The sequence below is a fragment of the Synchytrium microbalum genome (assembly GCF_006535985.1).
Source record: "Synchytrium microbalum strain JEL517 chromosome Unknown SmJEL517_scf0020, whole genome shotgun sequence".
Lineage (NCBI taxonomy): Eukaryota > Fungi > Chytridiomycota > Chytridiomycetes > Synchytriales > Synchytriaceae > Synchytrium > Synchytrium microbalum.
Genome location: NW_022158369.1, coordinates 170276 through 190011, shown reverse-complemented (window position 1 = coordinate 190011; position 19736 = coordinate 170276). Strand labels below are relative to the sequence as shown.

Below are 19736 nucleotides of genomic sequence, written 5' to 3'. Positions count from 1 at the left end.
GAAAATACATGACCAAAATATGAACCAAAGAACCAAAACGAGTTTTCAAGTTTGACAGACGCTAGTTTCTGTATCAAATTTTTCCTTCGAATCTCCTTACAGTCATTCCTTATCGAGTGAATGGGCATACAACAATTCCGCTCTCCTTAACGCAACAGAGTACCACTCTACTGTCTCGGACTGGCGTTTCTTTGTCATTCCTTCAATCAAACTTTCGGGATTGACTACTATCACGTTTAGTTCCTTTCTCAAGAGCATCAAATTGAGATAAATCGTTCAATCCATTGCTTGTTGGTAAAACTGGGGTTGGGAGATCAAGTCACAGTGGAAGAATGCTTTGTGGCATCGGTTACTGGTGCGATACAAAGATTTGGAGCATCCGAGAACCAATCCGTTTTGGAATAGTACGTCGTCGCATTTGGTTATATCTTGCAATGATGTTGCGGTAAGTTTACACAGGCGTCAAGCACAAAAACGACATTTTTCACAAATCACATTCCCATAGGTATTGGAAAACTGTCACTTTTGGTTTGGTCGCCATCACTTTCCAAAGAGACTTCCCAATGAAGTCTCAAGATCAATGTCTGTGAGACAGGTTCAATTTGAAGAATATTAGACTGAAGGGATTGATGGGGTGGTAAGTGTCGTTGATGATGATGGCATGGAGCAAAGGAACTTGTTGGAATTGTTGATTCAGTGAGATAAAAAGATGATGGCTTGAGGAGTGCGAGATGACAAGCTTTTTATAGTTGCTGAATTTGACAGGTGAAACCTTATCCTGACAGGTTCATCCTGAGAGGTTTATCCTGACAGTTCATCCAGGAATGTTCTACGACGTTCCTGTGCTTGGGTTGCTGTCTCAACAGAACTGTGCTTGTTCTGCATCTCCAGAATTACATTTTTTGTCGTCGTTAGACTGCTCTCAAATCAATCGTCTCGATTCACACCCCAATGAAGGAAGAAAGTGATAAAAGAGTTACTGATTACCCTTGTGCTGAAATTTTCAAAACGAGAACAAAGAGCCTCGCCTTAGAAATATATCCTTGAGTTGGCTGAAGGACGGAGTCAACATGTCTTTCAACGCTTCGGCATCAAGCTCCATTCTCTCCTGTCGAGTAGGACGACGACACGAAAACGCTTCCAGAGGAACAAGTTGACGTTGAGTTGACAAAGATGCTCCGAACAATACTGGAATTTGACGTTAAATTTAAATTGATTGATACCCCAATGCAAACTCCCATGTCGGAAATGCAAGTTTGAACTCTCTAACCATCATCTGCAACGAAGTTTACCTTGGTTATGGCCACCACTAAATCTTCCATTGAAAATTCAAAGGATGCTATTCTGACCAGCCACACTTACGACTGTTTAGTGTACGGGAATATTACTCGCTTTGCCTTGCTGTTTGCACGGAAAGTGGACGTCAAACCATCTGGGTGACACCCTCTCCACTTCTTCATTCAAACCCACAACAGGACAATTTTGGGGGTTCTGTCTCCTGGCTGTTGTTCGAACCACACAGTCAAATACCCCGTTGCTAAAATGCGTAAACGCTAATAAATTCCGCCCCATAATTGCCTAGCCTGCATGGGCAACGATCAGGTTAATGCCCGGTAGGTGATCAAAACTCAACATTATTCTTTTTTTCACCCTTTTTCTCTCTTCCGGGCAATTTTAGGAGTGCTAAGACAAGAAACACCGTAGTCCACTGAATGAACTTAGATTAAGTTGATAAATTCTTGATGAGCTATTGCTTTCACGCCGTCAAAGTGTCGTTTCATCCATCGTGGAATTATCAGAAATTTTGATCATCAAGCCAAACAGGTCTTCAACAGAGGCAAAGAACTTACTCATGGTGTTTCAGATGCAAGCTGCTGAGAAATGAGTAATCGGAAGGCAGAGCCTGACTCCACATTGGGCAAGCATGGGACAAGCTAACATCTCTACTTGTGTGAGTGATTTCGTTGAACCATTTCTGATATTAAAACGGTGCTACATGGCTGGTTTTCAAACCAAATCCTTCCCAGATGAATTTAAGGTACCGTGTTCTCTTCAATAGAATTGTGATTGTGACTGAATCATATTATAACGTCTCAACCACTTACACTCCCCCATGCAGATGCCAAACGAGCTGTCATCGGATCCAATTCCAACGATGATAACCACTGATAACCACCACCAAACCAAAGCGCTGATGGTGTGTATTTTGCAGGCCTATTTCTATCCCAATTGTGATGTTTTTGCCTGTAGTTTTGACATCTTACGTTCAGTTAGCCTTAGACGCTGTCACCTTCCAAAGACATAAGGATTTCGCAGACTGGCATGCTCGAATTGATAGAACTAACTTGAGACATGAACATGGGATGGTAAATGTCATTTGTAGTACTACTCGCTGAAACAACCAACTACTACTTCACCGCTTCTTTTTAAAATGACCTTACATGTCACTTAGCATAAATATGTTTAACTTGTTATTGCTGCATGAGATGATACTACTGATGCTGCTGAATGAAGGAGTTTTGAGGGGAATGAGTGTCTTGTTCGTTTCACTCGTGGAATAATCTCAGCAATCTTCATCGTTTACCTCGACCAAGATACTATTACTATCGGTACCTATGAAGTCGTATCCAAGGTCTGTGGCAGTCAGCAGTACCGGGAGGTTGAAGGCCTTGACAAAGGTGTACATCTTAGTGATCCCGATGAAGACATGGTTGCCCGGTTGCTGCACGTTTGCCGCAGACAAGAAGAAGTCTCTCACCAGTTGACTTACGCCAAGACTAGGGCGCAACCATGGGCACTGGAACCAAATATTCGGATAAGCATCACTATAGTCGCAGACCAGTGGCAAGCACCTGGCGTCGACATTCGCAAAGCTTAATGGCCAGTCCATCTCTACCAAGATCTCATGCCGACGTTGGACCTAATCAATATTGAATATAGATGTATCTATTGGTGTTATGGCGCAAAGTCAAACTACCGCCAGGCCAAATGAAGCAATGGAACGAAACAACCTACCGTTCGAGGAAGCAATGAATCTTCTTGATTGTTCAAGTGCTATCCTACGAGCTTCCTCCCAATCATAAGTCCCAATTTCGTTGTCGGCTTCAAATGTTGTGGTGATGATGTTGGCTGTAGAGCTGCGTAGAGCAGCAATAGCGAGTGTGAAGGTGGGGTATAAAGCCTCTCCTACTATGAGCAGTATAGGCAGGTCCCCGCTGAATGAACGTTTCGCACTTTCGGCTGGTGAGGCGACCTTGTATCCGTGTGTCTGAGCATACGCATCGTTTATAGCGATAAAATCGGTATCGATTTCCATGCTTCCTGTATACCCGTTAGTCCCTTGCTTTCTTTGTGCGTAAAAGTAGTGGTTAAGCAGCAGGAAATTGGTTTTAAACCCATTCTTCAAAAAAGATCTGACCGCGTCCGTATACGTGAGGATACATTCATCAGATTCTTTAAAATTAGCGCACGCTGAAATGTAGTCTTTCACTGGCTCAAACGCTGTTCACTTCGTTGCCGTTGGGTCTGCGCTAATCCAGACTTGACCAAACACGAAAACACTGCCAAATCAAAGACCGAAGCGTGCAAAGAATTGCGATTCTCACTCTTGGACGATTGGATCATTTTTATGTCATCAAACAAATGATAAATGATCCTTTGTGGTATTGGTTGTATCGTGAAAGAATCATCTATACTACTACGGTTTTATAAAAGTCGTTTTTATGCTTTAGGTGGAGGAGGAGCACTACCACCTGCAGCTGGTGGTGGTGGCGGTACATCTGCTTTTGGTGGTTCTGGCAATATTTTAGGGACTGGAGTTCCGGAACCTGTTTGTTCCCAAGGTGATTGTACATCGACTATCGAGTGGAAGAAGGTTAGTTACGAGTCTTTGTCAGGTGGTTGTAAGACAAAGGCGAAATGAACAACTAATATAGACAAACACCAATCCGCCGATTGATCAATTCCCTCTTCACAGGAGGGAAAAATTCAGTCTCATTAACATCCTTCGAAGAGTCTCCAACAGCTAGCAGCATTCTCGAATTGCTGCTCACGCTACTTCATCAATGCATCTCCTCTAAATTCACAAACTCTGATAACTCTGTTCGCACTCCACAATCCGCAATGATACCAAGATACTTACAGACACGAAAAGACTGAGCAAGCTCCAACGGCTCGGCAACAACCCTCTTCTTCTCATCATCATATCTAACCTCGACATAACCCGTCAATGGGAAATCCTTCCTCATTGGATGCCCCTCAAACCCATAATCCGTCAAAATACGTCTCAAATCCGGGTGTCCAGTAAAGTAGATGCCATACATGTCCCACGCTTCCCTCTCAAACCAGTTAGCCCCTGGAAACAAGTCGACTACCGATGGGACGGGCGATACCTCCGAAGCATATGTCTTTACACGGATACGGGTGTTGTAGCGGAGAGACAAGAGATGGTATACGACCTCGAATCTGTTTGAGCGGGTTGGATAGTCGACCCCGCATACGTCCTGGCATTGTTTGAATTGGGTAGCAGCGTGGTCGCGCAGGAAGGTCATTGTTGGGATTAGAGCTGAGGGTGCCACGAATAGGGTGAGTTCGTCCTTGTAGATGGATATCTGCTGAATATATTTTGGGAGACAGGACATGATGAATTTGCCGTATTCCTGGAGTTTGGCAGTGCCTGATGTTGTGTCTGCTGCTGTAGTTGCTTGAGCTAATAGGGATAAGTGTAAGCAAAGAGCGGAATTGATATAATAATGCAAGGCCTAGTCTGAATACGGTATATACCAGCGATGCGTGTCGAGTGAAGGAATCGACCTAATTTAATTGTCGTCAGTTATATTATCTTGGCCAGACCAGTATTGTGTTAATCCATACCTTGCATGAATTGTTGACTGGCTCCTATCAGCGGGCGACTCCGCAACAATCGTTGAAGACTGGCCATTATTGCTTGCTTCTACTCGTTAAACGTTTTGCTCGAAAAGTGTTGGGAGAGAGACGAATCAGGACTAAACATTTACGACGAGAGACAAAGGAGACCGAACAGGATTATTCGCTTTAAAGGTACGTGATTACATGTGAATGCGTCCTTTATTTTTGCTATTGTTGAGGCTCCACGGTTTTTTTGACACTTTTCACTTAGTAGCTTTGAAGATGATATCTACAAGGAGAGTATGCACGAGCAGGACGCAGCTGCTGCTATCTGCTACCAAAAGATGCAAATCAACCGCATCGGATAGACCCTTCCATGTGCATCCATACATCTTCCATCAAGTAATCTCGCAAGTGTGAGAGCTGATTCCAACCACCTTTGCTAACGATCAACATAGGCTGTAGTGCTATCGGATGGATCTATATATCACCAGCCTACAACATCGCCTAAATCGCTGCTCTCGCTAACAAAGGACACGAGAAACCATCCACTATGGAACCCTTCTGAAAAGAAATTCACAGACCAAGCTGGTGAAATATCAAAGTTCGAATCGAGGTTTGCTGGGCTGGAATTCGATGACTTGGTCTTGGACGATGAGCCTGTCGCACCTCCACCAGAAAAGAAGAGTAAGAAATAGATATTATTGTGAGTCTATATATATAACTTCCACTTAAATACATCATCAATCTCATCTACCTCGACCCACCACCAATCTTTCGATCCTGCATAATTACATTACTACGATTCGCAAGCGCCATCTTGTGCAGATTCAGCTTTTTCTGCAGCGCAGACGACTCTCCAGACAAGACAGCCAACACCTCATTTCCAAACCGTTCAGGAAACGGCTTGCCCTTTCCCCGACTCTTGGCAGCCTGCACAATCCACAATATCCCAGTTCTCCTTCTCACATGCTCACTAATAGGCCGTGGATGATGTATAGTCTTTGCACCTCGTTTCATTGATGCGATCTTGACGAGTGGCGAAGCAATGTCTACAGCCTGCGACAGTATATTACGTGGATTCGATGCTGCGTCCCCTGTTTTACTGATGCGTTGGATGTAGAGCAGGGCATCGGATACGAGGCGTCGTGCTAGTGTTTTTTTACCATGCTTCATGATGTTGTTTACGACTTGTTCGACTAGTGGGTCGGCTTGGTAGTTGGATGCTGTGGTTGCAACATCGGGGATTATGGATTTCGTGGTTGCGATGGTGCTGCTGGTGTCGAGGTTTGGTCGGGATGTTATTCCTGACGCCAGTCCTCGTATTCTGCTCGTACTGTATAGAGATGCGGATGCATCCGTGACTCTTCTGCTGGCTAAAGCTCTGAACCAGCTCATTCTCCCTCTCTTCTGTAATGACTTTCTATGCTAGTAAATGTTGTGAAGGTTCGAACAGAAAAAGAGATTGGAGCCATAATCACGTTGGGAAATGATGAATTTTGACTTTATTATGCTTTGACATGCACAGTAGTCACAGTAGTGCCTATATTCTGGTTCGTGTTGCTAGTTGAGACCTGTTGATCGTGTTGAAAGTTGCACTCAACGCAATCGGTGAACTTTTCGCGAACTGCAAGATAAGTAGTAGATACTATTGGAGTAAACATATAATACTGCCCTATTGTAAAGTGGATCAAATGTGCAGGTGTTGTTTGTAAACGCCAGTATAAAAGTACAAATGCACCACTAGCATACTAGTTCACATTCTGAGATTGTGAGAAAGGTATAGTTGATCCGAGGCAGTTCTGTCAAGACGCATTCGGAGAATCCTTCCCTTATGTCATTAGACTGAAGTCATGTTTGAAACAATGACTTCCCCTCTGCCGTTCAAGATACTGCCCCAAATCGGCAGTTATGAGACCGTACGTTTTTCGAGCTTCGGAAGAAGCCCAAAACATTTCCCCCCACTAGAGAATCAGACTGATGGGTTTTGGTGAGAAACACATCCTGTTCGCAGTTCTGGACATTACAACAGCCTATACCGGTATAATGTAGAGGAAACGAATGCATTAGCACCCACCTTTGAGACAGCTCCAATTTCTGGAGGGCTATGAGAAGGTGGTATTGCGGTTGGATTGCTGTTGGATCTGTTGGTCAAAATTTCAGACTTCAAGTGTTGGCAGGATCAAATGTTGATCAAAGCACTTCCGCCCACATCAAACACAGGACCCGACAAGACCGTTGCTTGGGAAGAAATTTCTAATCACTTGCTTCTTTGACTTTACAGTGGTCTTGAGCCCTTTCAAAATACATCAGCGATGATAATATACGTGCATTTTTACAAATCTCATAGTCTCAGCCGTTTCAGGTATCAGAATTTGGGTCTACTTGTGCCCGTCGGACGTTCAGCTCGTATCTACATAGCTTTGCGCATTCTTGTAGCAGACAGGCCTCTACGTCGGAAACGAGATGCTGTGATAATGATCGAGATTAGCTTTCAAACGATATGAGGCTCCGAGCTACAGTTTTTCTTACTGGGGGAACTGTGAGTTCAACTCCACGTAATGTACGAAAAGCATGTATATTTTCCGACGACACCTGGTAAACACGTGCGATAGAACCTACACAACAGCAGATGAGTATACACACATACAGCTTTGAGCAGTAAAAAATAGGATGTATTACTTGAAATCTGTGCGGGAGTCCATTCTGGAGCACACTTCCGAAAACCTTGGGAGTGCACTTTCAAGTCAGGTAGAATCAAAAACTTTAGCCAGGCATCATGTCGGCTTGCATTTTTTGCTGTAGGTAGTAACAACGACATGTGCCTCGTAGCTTGTTCTATTGCAAAACAAAACCAAAGACCTGTCAGTAGCTGACGAAATCCCTACAGCATTGTAGTTTCAAGCATAGGAAGGCCAAGAAGCAACATGTCAAAGCTTTACCTATTATACCTCTCCAGGTGACAATGCCGAGTTGTATGAAGGCCTCGGTAAAATCACGTCGTAGGCTCTGTATTTCCAGTTTCAGAGCCAGTTCAGAGTCTTTATGCGCCAGTTCAGAGTCTTTGTGCGCCTTTTGCAAAGAAAGCTGGGATTCTGCGACTACAAGTGATTTCTCCAAAGCTAGAACAGCCTGTTGTTGCTTTATATAAGTGTACGTGTCAATCATATAGTTTTGTGCGTCAACTGGTAGACGAGAGAAGGATGGGAGCGATGTTGGTGGTGGCACTGGTAGCGTTGACATCGCTCGTTTGATAGTCCAGCTGTATATGGTTTTGGTGAGAAGCACATCGCGTTCGCAGTTCTGGTCATTACAGCTGCCTATACCGGGATAATGTAGAGGAAATGAATGCACCTTTGAGACAGCTCCAGTTTCTTGAGGGCTATGGGAAGGTGGTATTGCGGTTGGATTGCTGTTGGATCTGTTGGTCAAAATTTCAGACTTCAAGTGTTGGCAGGATCAAATGTTCATCAAAGCACTTCCGCCCACATCAAACACAGGACCCGATAAGACCGATGCTTGGGAAGAAATTTCTAATCACTTGCTTCTTTGAATGCACTAGCACCCTCCATCGAGACGGGTCCAGTTTATTGAGGGCTATGAGAAGGTGGTATTGCGGTTCGTCAAGATTCAGAGTTCAAATAGATGTATCAAACGTAGATTAAAACTCTTCTATACCAGATGAAAGAGAGCAGAGAAGGGGCGATTCCGGTAGTATACTGGATTGATGCACAGTACAAGACACTTGGATTCTTAGAAAACGTCTGAGCGTTAAACGCGATCTATCTGCCAACTTTTTTACAAGGTAAGGCACAACGAAGAAGCCAAATGTCCACAAGAGCAGATCCGAGCTTACTTCATAGACGAAATGAAGTATTTATATTCTCCTCTCCGTCGTATATTACGTTTCAAACTCAAAAGCACGGCACAGAATAAGAAGAGCTGCAATATGAGCATGACATTATTCATAAGTAATCACGTGTAGATATAGCGCATATCACATTAGTTACGAGTCGATATGAGTGAAACGCACGGCTCGGCTTTTTGCTTCATCACCTTCTAGTACTCGTCAAAGAAATCGTGAATTTAGGATGATGTGTTGATTGAAGATGTGTTGCTAGCAATGCTGTCAGCGGTTGGAGCTCAGGAGCAAGTGCCGTCCAAGGAGTGGACGTGTTTGCAATGGAAGCAACATATTAATTCACAATTACTAAGGGGCACTACCAAATCCGATGTCCTCGCAATCTACGAAAAGGCCATTTCAACTATCGATGTCGACAAACACAAGAACGAAGTCGAACTCGTAGATCTGTATCTTGGTTATGTTCAGATTCAAAAGTACGTATTGATCTTGCTTTATCTCATGTGTTCTTGCTTGTTCCAACTCATTAGTGTGGGCTGACATCATGTTTGTATCAGTGAAGCAAATGTCGACCCATCAAAGACTAGAGCAACTCTTAAATTAATGACTCGCTATTGGCCTACGAATCCATCTATTTACACTACTTGGGCTAATTTCGAGTTGGTCAAAGGTAACAAAGGAGCTTGTAAGTGAGGATGTTTTGGACTTGCTTACAACTACATTAAAATAGATCAAAAACGACCGGCTACATCAAACGATAAGAGGGACATGAAATTATTAGATCCCTTTCGTGATAAAGAAGGTGCTCAACAACCAAGATTGGATTCTCCTCTTTCATCTTCCAAGGTATGTGTTTACCGTTCCGTGGTGTTTTTTTGCTCGTTATGATTAACCAACCTCTCAAATCTCAATCGCGTCTATTAGAATGAATCCCAGGCTCAAACACCACTTCTCAAAACTCCAAGCCCAGAACAGGGAGTAGATAAGAATTCCATGTCAAGTAGAGCTGGTCCTCGCCGATTTGGAATGGCTGGCGGTGCTCAACGTGTCAGGCTAGGCAAGTGCTTTTTGTGTCTTTAATTAATCATAAAAATGATTTCCAACACTTTCTTTGTGTCTGTAGGTCCTCCCATGCGAATATCAGACGGAAGCAGCCGAGGGTCTGAACTAGAAGATGAATCTGAAGACAAGAGTAGAGATGGCGATGATTCGTTTGAGCAGCCACCTACAATACGTGCTCGACCCATCAAGAAGGTGGCTGTAGTTAATGGTGTTGTGGAGGAAAAGCAGAAGGAGAAGGACGTCGTGCCAGAAGAACTCTTACCACAGGTGGTTATAATATTCGATGAGGTCTTTTTTAGCGATAGTGCTGATACGCTCCGTATTCTAGGACATATTGAAAGACTACACTCTGCGTCAAGAAGTAAAGACTTCCAGACCTCCTCCTAAAGCAAAGACTCTTAGCCCTCCTCCTCTTGTTGCTGCTAACGCTGAAGAGCTAGAGGATGAGGATATGATGGTTGATACTACTACCATGGTAGGGCATTAGTTTATTCCAGAAGGAATGATTTGATCTTGTTCTGACTTGCCTTCGCGGAAAAGATGTTGACAAGTAGACATGTTGGACCTGAGAATTGGAACAGAGCAACTTCAACAGCTCCTGTACCACCATTTTGTAGGACGAATTACGAAATGAACCTGCCTTTCGCGATACGCTGTATTGGTACTGAATAACTTCTCAACCAGATATGCAAACACCACGAGCTGCTGTACCGCCAATACCAACACCACCTAAGGAGACTGATTTGTTACCATCTCGACAGTCGTTGGCAGAGAATGTTCGGCCTTTAGGTAAGTCATCCCTTGAATGAACCTTTTTTTGCCTCGTGTATCTCGCTGATTTTTCTAGTAGTTCCGCCACCTCTTCCGACTTTCGGCAGTGATGTCTCTATGCATCGTGCTTTGGAATCCATGGAAATACAGTCGCCGTTAGCAGCTGCCAAACCATCATTCAAATTGTATAATCCTGCTGGAGCCATGACACCCAAGACTGGCATCGAGGTATTATGTCACCGATTCTTAGAGGGGCGGGGAGGGGTTCGGTGACCCCATAACCAATCAAATTACTACCGATAGGTCAACCACACTACCTACCGCAAGATTGAACTAATCGGACGCGGCGGAAGCTCAAAAGTTTACAAGATTATGAATGATGCTGGCAAGCTCTATGCTCTGAAAAAGGTCAACGTGCGAGGGCTGGAGGCCGATGCCGTTGAAGATTACATGAATGAGATTGCCCTCCTGCAGCGATTGAAGAATAACTCGAGGATTATACACTTGTATGATTCTGAAGTGAATTTAGAGAGAGGTGTTATACTGATGGTGAGTTCTTATGCTTGACGCTTTTATCATTACCGAGGCAAAAAAAATTCCGAAACATTCTGCAATTCAAGGCATGTTTCCTGACACTACTTTGCCTTTTCTCTAGGTCCTTGAGTATGGAGAGATTGATTTGGCACATTTGTTGATGAAGGATCAAGGAAAGTTGAGCAGGAACTTTATACGGTTGTATTGGGAGGAGGTAAAACCCGGATAGCTCGCTATCTGTTCTAATGATTCGAAAACTCAAGGACCTCGTACCTCATCCTAGATGTTGGAGGCAGTCAACTCGCTACATGCTGAAAACATCATACATAGTGATTTGAAACCTGCGGTGGGAATACATCATCGATTCAAGGTTTTAATATATCCTGATTTTTTTGGTTGTTGTATAGAACTTTCTGATGGTCCAAGGTGGACTGAAGCTCATTGACTTTGGAATTGCAAAACACATACCTAATGATACAACTAATATACATCGTGATCATCAGGTTTGTGCCGGCGAGAAAATCATAGTCATAAATGGACGACTCTTTAACCTGTTTTTTGCTGAGCAAAGACTGGGACCCTGAATTACATGTCTCCTGAAGCCATAACATATGTTGATTCTGGTCCAGGAGTCAAGAAGCCTTCACTCAAGGTAGTGATCCATTTCATTCACTGTGCCGTTTTTTGCGGACGAATCTCAACACAACATTGAGCTAAATAACAATCTCCTGTCAGCTGGGACGCTCAAGCGATGTATGGTCGTTAGGGTGCATTCTCTACCAATTTGTATTTGGACGAACACCCTTCTCCCATCTACCCATGATGACCAAACTACAGTCGATTGTGGATGTGAATCAGCCAATATACTATCCACCATTGGATGATGAAGCCTTGCTGGATGCTATTAAAGGCTGCTTGAAACGAAATCCGAAAGAAAGGCTGACGATTGATGAATTGTTGAAGCATCCCTTCTTGCATCCAAGAGGTGATACTGTTGGTATGTGTGGCAAGTGCCGTCTTCGTACCGATGTTCTTGGTTTACTTGGCTGACTCGTCGATTTGTAGAAATGACACCGCAACTCATTCGAGACATTCTGGACGCTGTTAACCAAGTTCGGCCTTTACAACCCCTCTCGCTGGGAAAGGCAGCTCAGGTAACAAAAGCGGACCTGCAAAGTCCAGATGCATGAGTTTTACCAATCCGCTTTCCCCGCTTTTTGTAGATTCTTTATAAACAAGCTCGAATAGGAGTGAAGCTGGACTTGACCAGACCATGAAAATTTATTTGTTTGTTTAAAGTACCTGTACATATGTTTCTCGGGCCTCACAGATTTTAATTTAATATACTAAACGTTTTTTTTTACTTTGATGACTCTGTTATTGGCCTAAGAATGCATCTATTTATACTGCTTGGGGCCAACTTCGAATTGGTTGTAGGTAAAAAAACTTTTACTTCAAAGTTTTATTGCTGGCTTGCACTTGAAGGCGTGGTATCGCTAGCTTACACTTGTATGTCAAATAGTTCAAAGTGGCCCAGAGCATCAAAGGATGTGAATGAATTGAATATCTAAATCCTTTGGCGTTGGTGTGTACAAGAAGTCCAATAATTTGATTATGTAGTATCGTCTTGTTTGGACAAACTCGTTCTTTTGGAGAATTGACACCGCCAGCCTTTGAGACACTCTGGAAGCTGGTGATCAAAGATAGGGCCTTTTGGAAGAGGCAGCTTAGGTGAAGCAAAAAAACCTGCAATCCTTGCAATCCTCGTGAGTCGTAAACTAGCATGCGTCGAAAGCTAATTCTCTTGCCCTCGTTACTAGGTTCTTTGTAGACAAGTCGAACAGGAGTGAAGCTGGACTTTGACTATGAGCGTTTCTTTGTTTAACTGTACATATTTTTTTCTCGGGCCTAAAAACTGTACATATTAATTTAATCCAAATCCTCTCATTCTAAAGCCACAAGTCCTCATGTATCGGTTCATCAGCCACTCGTTCCATGGTCTCAGATACGATTGCCTGTACTTGTTCTGCGAGAGCGTCTATAGGTTTATGAGCGTCCAATATCTATATTGTTGGAGAAATCAGTACTCATGCAATCCCATGTTAGCATTCTTCTTGCCCACACATACCTTCCAACTTGGTTCCTTTAAATTCTCAAACATGACACGAACACGCCCTTGTAAATCCATTGTCTCGTATCTCTCATTCCCGAAATCGCCCCGACTTGCAGCTGTTTCAGTCGGCACTTCCAGGTAGATGACTGCGTCAGGTGCTATGAGGCCTTGATCTGGGGATTTGCACCATTGTAAGTTCAGACCCTAAGTTAGCATAAGGCGTGTAAGTGACTTGGACAGTGAAATTGTCATCAGTATTCATGAGTGCACGTTTCTTTGATATACCTTTGCAGCAGAATAAGCAACACCAGAGTATGCATATCGGTCTGATAGTATCGTTGTGCCCGATGCCAGTGTTTCTCTCATTGATTTCCTGTTGAAAACAGAGAGTTGTTGGCAAGTCATTGACCAAAAATGTGTTTCAAAGACGAACATGCTCTCCCAGCGATTAGCACTAAACAGCAGATGCACGGCCCGATCGTCTAATTCAATTTCTCTCTTCAAGTAGCGATCAATGATTTGTCCTGTTGGTGTAGTTCGATCTAAATTGAAATGAAGTTTAGATGCATGTTATCCCTCGATAATATACTTATCAGTCCCATACCAGGATATCGTAATAATACAGCGTGGTGTCCACACTTTATGAGTTTGTCGCGACAGGTGGCAGCCTGAGTTGATTTGCCTGAGCGATCACCTCCTTCGAATACGATGAGAGCTCCTCGACGGGAAGTGGGTGAGAGCATGGAAGGAGATGCCAGATCTTTGAATGAAATATAGGACTGAAATATTTAGAGTGGTCTGTCTAGTATGAATGTGGTTGGGTAAGCTTGATGATGGGCAGCCAGAATCAATCAAGTACGAGTAAAAACAAGTACTTGAAGAGTAAAAACAGACGGTCAACTAATTTAAATGTATAAGATTCTCATACCTGCTGTGTCTTATTGCTTGTAGCCCGACTAATGTTGCAAAATCGTGAAAGGTTTGAAGGAAGCAGCACGAACGAAAGGACGTGTTTCGACGTGTTTATCCTCTTTCAAGTCGAGTAAACTTGCAGTAATTTTGATACAAATATTAGCTCGCTCTGCTCTGCCTTGACCTTCCACGTGCATCATAATGAACGAGAAGTTGCTCTAATAAGTTAATAGATTCATCCTATTCGTAAACCAGTCTATACGAGATAGCACCATCTTATATTTCAAACTTGAAAATCATCTCCAATTATCGTGATTTCTAGTGCAGATCTGTCCAGGATCTATCACCATCAAGCTTGCTCCTTCTTCACTCCCTTCATCAAACACCAAGCCAAATGCTACGGACCGAGGACGAGAGGAGGCAGAGACTCAAGGACGACCAGAAGAGAGACTACCAGGTAATAATGATAATGCAGTTCCATCTTCACTCTAATTCACCACATACGCATTATATCATCACTCCCAATTAACCAATCCCCTTTTCAGAGCTTTCTTGACAGCCAGAAAAATGTCAATCCTCGATTCAAGCATCTGAGAGAACCGCCCACCGTAAATCAATCCAACGGAGGAGCTAATCTCGTACAACCGCCTTGGGGAACATCGGATCCTGCTCTAAACAATTCGAGACGATCCAGTAGAGCTGATCAGGGACGCAGACACCAACAACAACCACAGCAGGATGTGTCATATCAGCAGCAGCAGATGCAATATCAACAGCAACCTCCGCAGGGTTCATGGTTAAGTTCGTCACAAAAACAGCGTGGCTCCAACATATTCGCTAACAACTCACTCCTATAGGTATGAACAGCAAGCCCCATCATCTTTCGGCATGCCGCAATGGCCTGGATCATCCCATTCGTGGAGGGATTTACCGCATGAGCCGCGAGGATATAACGATTACGATGGAGGATATGGTGGACAGAATTATGACATGTATGGAGGCCCACCGCAACAGCAGCAGCAGTGGAATGGTGATAGGAGAATCATGAATCCAAATATGATGCAACAGATGCCGCCGGGGAATTGGCAACAGCAGGATGTGAGAACGAGACAATTTACGTGACATGAAGATAGTGTCTGACGCGAATCTTTCCTTCTCTAGCCACGCCAAATGCAACAACAAAACCCATATCAGTCTTCCGTTAAACCGGCTCCGTCGCAATCGGCTGGTGGACGCTCTTATGGAGACGAATTGCGTAAACACATACCGTCGTTTTCTCACTTGAACGCATAATTCTTACCCCTTTAACTGCGTAGGAGTACAAATGATGGAGCAGCAAGACCGCAAAACTCGAGAAAGGCAGGAACGATATGGTGAAAAATCGGGACAAGGTGGACGTCCATCGAGTGGATCTAGATACCAGCAACAGGATCAGAGACAGCAACAGCCGCCGCCGCAACAGCAGCAACAACAGAATGTTGCGTATGGAGATCATTATCAGATGGGTGGGCCGGCTTTTGGAGGGTATGTAGTTCTACAGAGATGTCGATATCGATCATCAACAGCCTGTTGACCAGGTGTTTTTTTAGCCAATCGTCAAATCGAAACGACGTCCCGCAAGGTGAAACCAGCCAGGTATGTATCCCATTGCAAATACTTTGTCGCCGTTTACTCTTTGGTTTGTTGCGTTTTTGACACTTTGCGTTTAGAAATCCCAATACCTTCGTGAACTAGGTATGATTAGATTGTCTCATTTTAGTCCCATTTTGTGCATGAGATCACCAACACTTTCCTCATTCAAAAGACGAGCAAGTACGATCCAAGAAACAGCGAGAATACGCGGCCAAAGAACAGAAAAAGATTGACGAGGTCAAGGTACTGAGTCGCTCCAACGACAACTCTCGTCGTGAAATCATCTCTAACATGAACTTGCAAAAACAGAAGGATCGCGAAATGGCCGAATACAATCCTTGGGGCAAAGGTGGTGCAGGAGCACCGTATCGAGCTGCTGATGGATCAATTATAACCACCAAGTCTCGTAGATTGGTACAAATGTTTTGACTTTCCTTTTTTTTGTCGTGCACTCACATTTTTTGTCTAGATCACTGATCCCCATAACAATCAATTCAGTCCGCAACCGCCTTCTGATGTTGCTAGCTCTCCTCCAAATCCGGTTCAAATGAATGCAGGGACTGGATTTCTGAGTGCGTTGAGGAATCTGCAGGAGCCACAGCGTTATGATGCCCCGTAAGTGTCGTCCTGTACGAGATTATTGTTTTCCACGTTGTGAAAAGCTCACAAATTCTTATATAATTAGATCTCCCAAACCTGGTAATGGCGGCGGTGGTGGCGGTGATCCTGGAACTGGTGGTACGTTCGGCTAGTAATTCATCTCAACGACAAAAAGACCAACGGTACCCAATCTATAGATCACTCTTTTGTTCGTGGTCTGGTCAACCTCGACAATCTACCATCATGGCAACGAGAAGAATACATGCGCAAACAACGTGAAAAGCAGAGTGTCCAAGATGCTCTGAAAAAGCAGATGGATGAACGTGCAGCACTAAAAGCTCAAGAAGAAGAAAAGAGAAGAAAGGAGGACGAAAAGGAGCAGGATCGTATTGAAAAGGAGAGAGAGTTGCTCAAGTTTCAGTATGCGAGGGAGATGGAGTCCGCGAGGAAGAAACAGGTATGGTGTGTCGGTTTAGTGCCTGTTGGCGATACGGTGTCAAGTTTTTTTTTTCTCGTGATGATTAGGAACAAGACGAGCTGGATAAGCAAAAGGCAATTGCCGACAAGATTGCCCAGAGGAGACAACAGGCTTCCGAGCAGTCTGGTCAGAGGCAGCCTCAGCCTCCTTCTGATCCAGATGATGTGCCATTGACCAAAGTTGCGTTGGCTAAAAAGAGAGCTGCAGGTAAATCCAGCAAATGTGATAAACTCGTTTCCATAATGCTCATACAATTGGCTTTTGTTTTGCAGAGGCTCGAGCAGCTCAAGAGGCCGAAGGCCAAAAGCACCAATCTGGCGCGTCTCAGCAACAACGACAACCATCACCTCCTATACCGACTTTACGATCTCAGTCACCACCTCTACCGGCCATGAGAAATGCTCAAGCCAAATCTCCACACATGCAGGAGTATCCTTCGCCTTTACAGCAGCAGCAGCAGCAGTCACTTCAACCGTCACCGTATACTCAGCCTATGACGATGCCATCTCAACAACCGCAGCAGCAACAGCAGTATCAACCACAGCAGCAATATCAGCAGCAGCAGCAGCCTCGTCCGAGCTCGAGGGGTCAGAATGGAGACTCCGGATCGAGATATAAGGCTCATACTGGTGTGGTATGTCTCAAGTGCTGATAATGCAATAGGCCATTCTTGATGTTTTCTTTGCCAATAGAATCCAGAAACTCAGGCAGTGTTACAACAACTGTCCTCAATACAAAAGGTGGGTTGAAAAATCATCTTGTGCTCTCCGTGACATTCATTTAATCCGTCTTGTCGTTGTTTTTGCTTGTAGGATCTTGAAGTGGAAAGAATCAAAATGCAACACCAATTACAAGAACATCAAGAATACATTGCTAAATCACCTCCTGCAGCTCCCCGCCGAACCACCGCCGTCCTCCGAGAACGAGACACACCTTCCATACCAGTCACAAGACAAACCGAAACCTCCAAACTCCTGGAATCCCTAAGCAGACGACCCATATACGAACGAGACAGTTCTGCCTCCACTACAACCACACTACCGTCAATTCAGCAGCAGCAGCAACGGGGTCGTGAGACCTCCATATCGACGTTAGCTGCAACGTCCTCGTTACGTGAACGCAGTATATTGGAAGCACCGCCATTGTATGAGCGGCAGAGACAGTTACTGAAGGAGCAGGAACGGCAGTTAGATGTGCTGAGAGAGCAAGGCGGCAATAGAGGTGGAAGAGATAGTGGGAGAGATGGGAGCGGCGGTGGTGGGAGGTTGGGTTTGAGTGGAGTGTATAATGAGAAAGGGACGAATGCCAGGAGTGGAGGGATGTCTGCTCGTGATCCTGTACGTATGTAGCTGTTGTAAAATGTTTATTTTCGCAGATGGCTCACTATAATATTTGAATCCCAAATGTTTCTAGGACCGATTACCGTCTGAAAGCATGCTAGTGCCATTGAACGCCACCGACAATTTCCGTCCTGTTGATTTGGAAGTGCTGCAGTCACGGTATGATGGTGATAGGAAGGAGAGCAGGTACATGATTTCAGTCCTAAAGTCATCCTTTCTCCTTACTGAGCTGACTTTGGTTTTGTCATCCACGATTAGCCGACAAACCGACAGATTAGACTTACGAACACTCGAAGAAGCCAACGCCCAAAGACTGAGATCGTTACGTGAACTAGAACGTGACCGACCCACCTCATCTCGTGACTTGTTGACTAATTTCTTGAATGAGCAAAACACGAGAGATGCGAGACGGAATCTTAAATCGTCGGCGTCATCGAGTAAAGGATCGCTGCCAATGATGAGTGGGGAGGGGAAGATGATTCCGTTTTGAAAGTAGATCTGTTTAACTTATATTATTTTGGTATTGTTCTTTCGTAATTTGTATCTTGTATATACATTGCCAAATAGTAGCAGATCTTGATGACAATTACATGGTTCGTCGGTAATGGGGTTGTTTGTGTGGTGAGAAAATAGGGCGCCTTGGGAGGGTGCATTTACAGACGAAGGGAAAATCAAATTCTCGATGCTGAAGCAGCAGCAATGTCGAAGTTCGTGGTGGTGGTGATGCAGTTGGCTTGCTTTTCCTACTTATTCTGATCTACAAAAAAAAGCGATGTAAAATGTGGTTTATTACGTCAATTCATACTGATGGCTGCACCAACTTCTGTTTTTCATCATCCCAGTACTCCAGAAAATACCAGTATCTGGTTAATTCTGGTTGTTGGTTTGCTGCTGTCACCAGCGCCTTTAAGGAGCTATAAGCTGGCTACAGGACTTACATCTAGACTGATAACACTCTATATAGTCTACACTATTCTGTAACGTGCTATGGAGGCAGGCTTCTCTACTTTTGGATGGTTTTGACTTTTGACGAGATGATTGTTTCAAGGAAAGAATAACACTTTCGTGCCTGGGAGCGGTCCACACGTCCAAGCACCATGCTAATAGGCCTCTTTGAAACGAGATATGGATCTTGGAAGGCCAGTTTGAAAGTAAATGTACGAGTTGCTGAATTTCTTAAATGTATTCGGAAAGGCGTTTTTTGGTCGTCGAATGAACCAACGAATACGAGATCAAGCCATCAATTCAAAACCATTGAACATCTTTATTTTCGCTGGATACAATATTTGGGCTCTCTGGTCCGCATCTCAAAGCACTAGAAGTTTGGAATCACCAACTCTCTGCCTTCATATGTTTTAGCAAACGTCGGTTTCGTAAAATGAAGAATGATTAACTACACAAATGGTTTGCTGAATCGAAAGCTATATTCTTAAGGATAGAAAGGTAGCATAACTCCTTACGTATTCGTCAAACCGTTCAACGACATGAGACACCACACCCCCATACCAAACCACCAACTACCAACAAACGATTCTATCTATCTATAATAACAGCACCTCTTTTCAT

At 44.0% G+C, this 19736-nt stretch overlaps 5 protein-coding genes across 5 annotated transcripts; 2 read left to right on the top strand and 3 right to left on the bottom strand.

Moving 5' to 3' along the window:
- Positions 1-3720: 3720 nt before the first annotated feature.
- SmJEL517_g03640 (uncharacterized protein) lies at positions 3721-4939 on the bottom strand (the record flags this gene model as incomplete). The annotated part of the gene is made up of 4 exons (XM_031169568.1): positions 3721-3857; positions 4142-4708; positions 4783-4812; positions 4873-4939. 4 exons carry the CDS (start codon positions 4937-4939, stop codon positions 3721-3723), a joined length of 801 nt encoding a protein of 266 aa, XP_031024468.1.
- A 209-nt stretch (positions 4940-5148) lies between these two features.
- Positions 5149-5564, top strand: SmJEL517_g03639 (uncharacterized protein; the record flags this gene model as incomplete). Its single annotated transcript, XM_031169567.1, has 2 exons — positions 5149-5268; positions 5325-5564. 2 exons carry the CDS (start codon positions 5149-5151, stop codon positions 5562-5564), a joined length of 360 nt encoding a protein of 119 aa, XP_031024455.1.
- Positions 5565-5619: 55 nt separating this feature from the next.
- SmJEL517_g03638 (uncharacterized protein) lies at positions 5620-6264 on the bottom strand (the record flags this gene model as incomplete). The annotated part of the gene is made up of 1 exon (XM_031169566.1): positions 5620-6264. The coding sequence occupies one exon, from the start codon at positions 6262-6264 to the stop codon at positions 5620-5622; it is 645 nt and encodes a 214-aa protein (XP_031024462.1).
- A 2725-nt stretch (positions 6265-8989) lies between these two features.
- Positions 8990-12372, top strand: SmJEL517_g03637 (uncharacterized protein; the record flags this gene model as incomplete). The annotated part of the gene is made up of 17 exons (XM_031169565.1): positions 8990-9204; positions 9286-9398; positions 9459-9574; positions 9653-9773; positions 9852-10057; positions 10119-10265; positions 10331-10403; positions 10475-10579; positions 10641-10789; positions 10865-11110; positions 11217-11309; positions 11379-11441; positions 11503-11598; positions 11667-11747; positions 11831-12092; positions 12161-12249; positions 12319-12372. 17 exons carry the CDS (start codon positions 8990-8992, stop codon positions 12370-12372), a joined length of 2229 nt encoding a protein of 742 aa, XP_031024451.1.
- A 672-nt stretch (positions 12373-13044) lies between these two features.
- On the bottom strand, positions 13045-13951 carry CDC8 (dTMP kinase; the record flags this gene model as incomplete). Its single annotated transcript, XM_031169564.1, has 5 exons — positions 13045-13158; positions 13224-13412; positions 13494-13581; positions 13642-13750; positions 13813-13951. 5 exons carry the CDS (start codon positions 13949-13951, stop codon positions 13045-13047), a joined length of 639 nt encoding a protein of 212 aa, XP_031024452.1.
- Positions 13952-19736: the final 5785 nt, after the last annotated feature.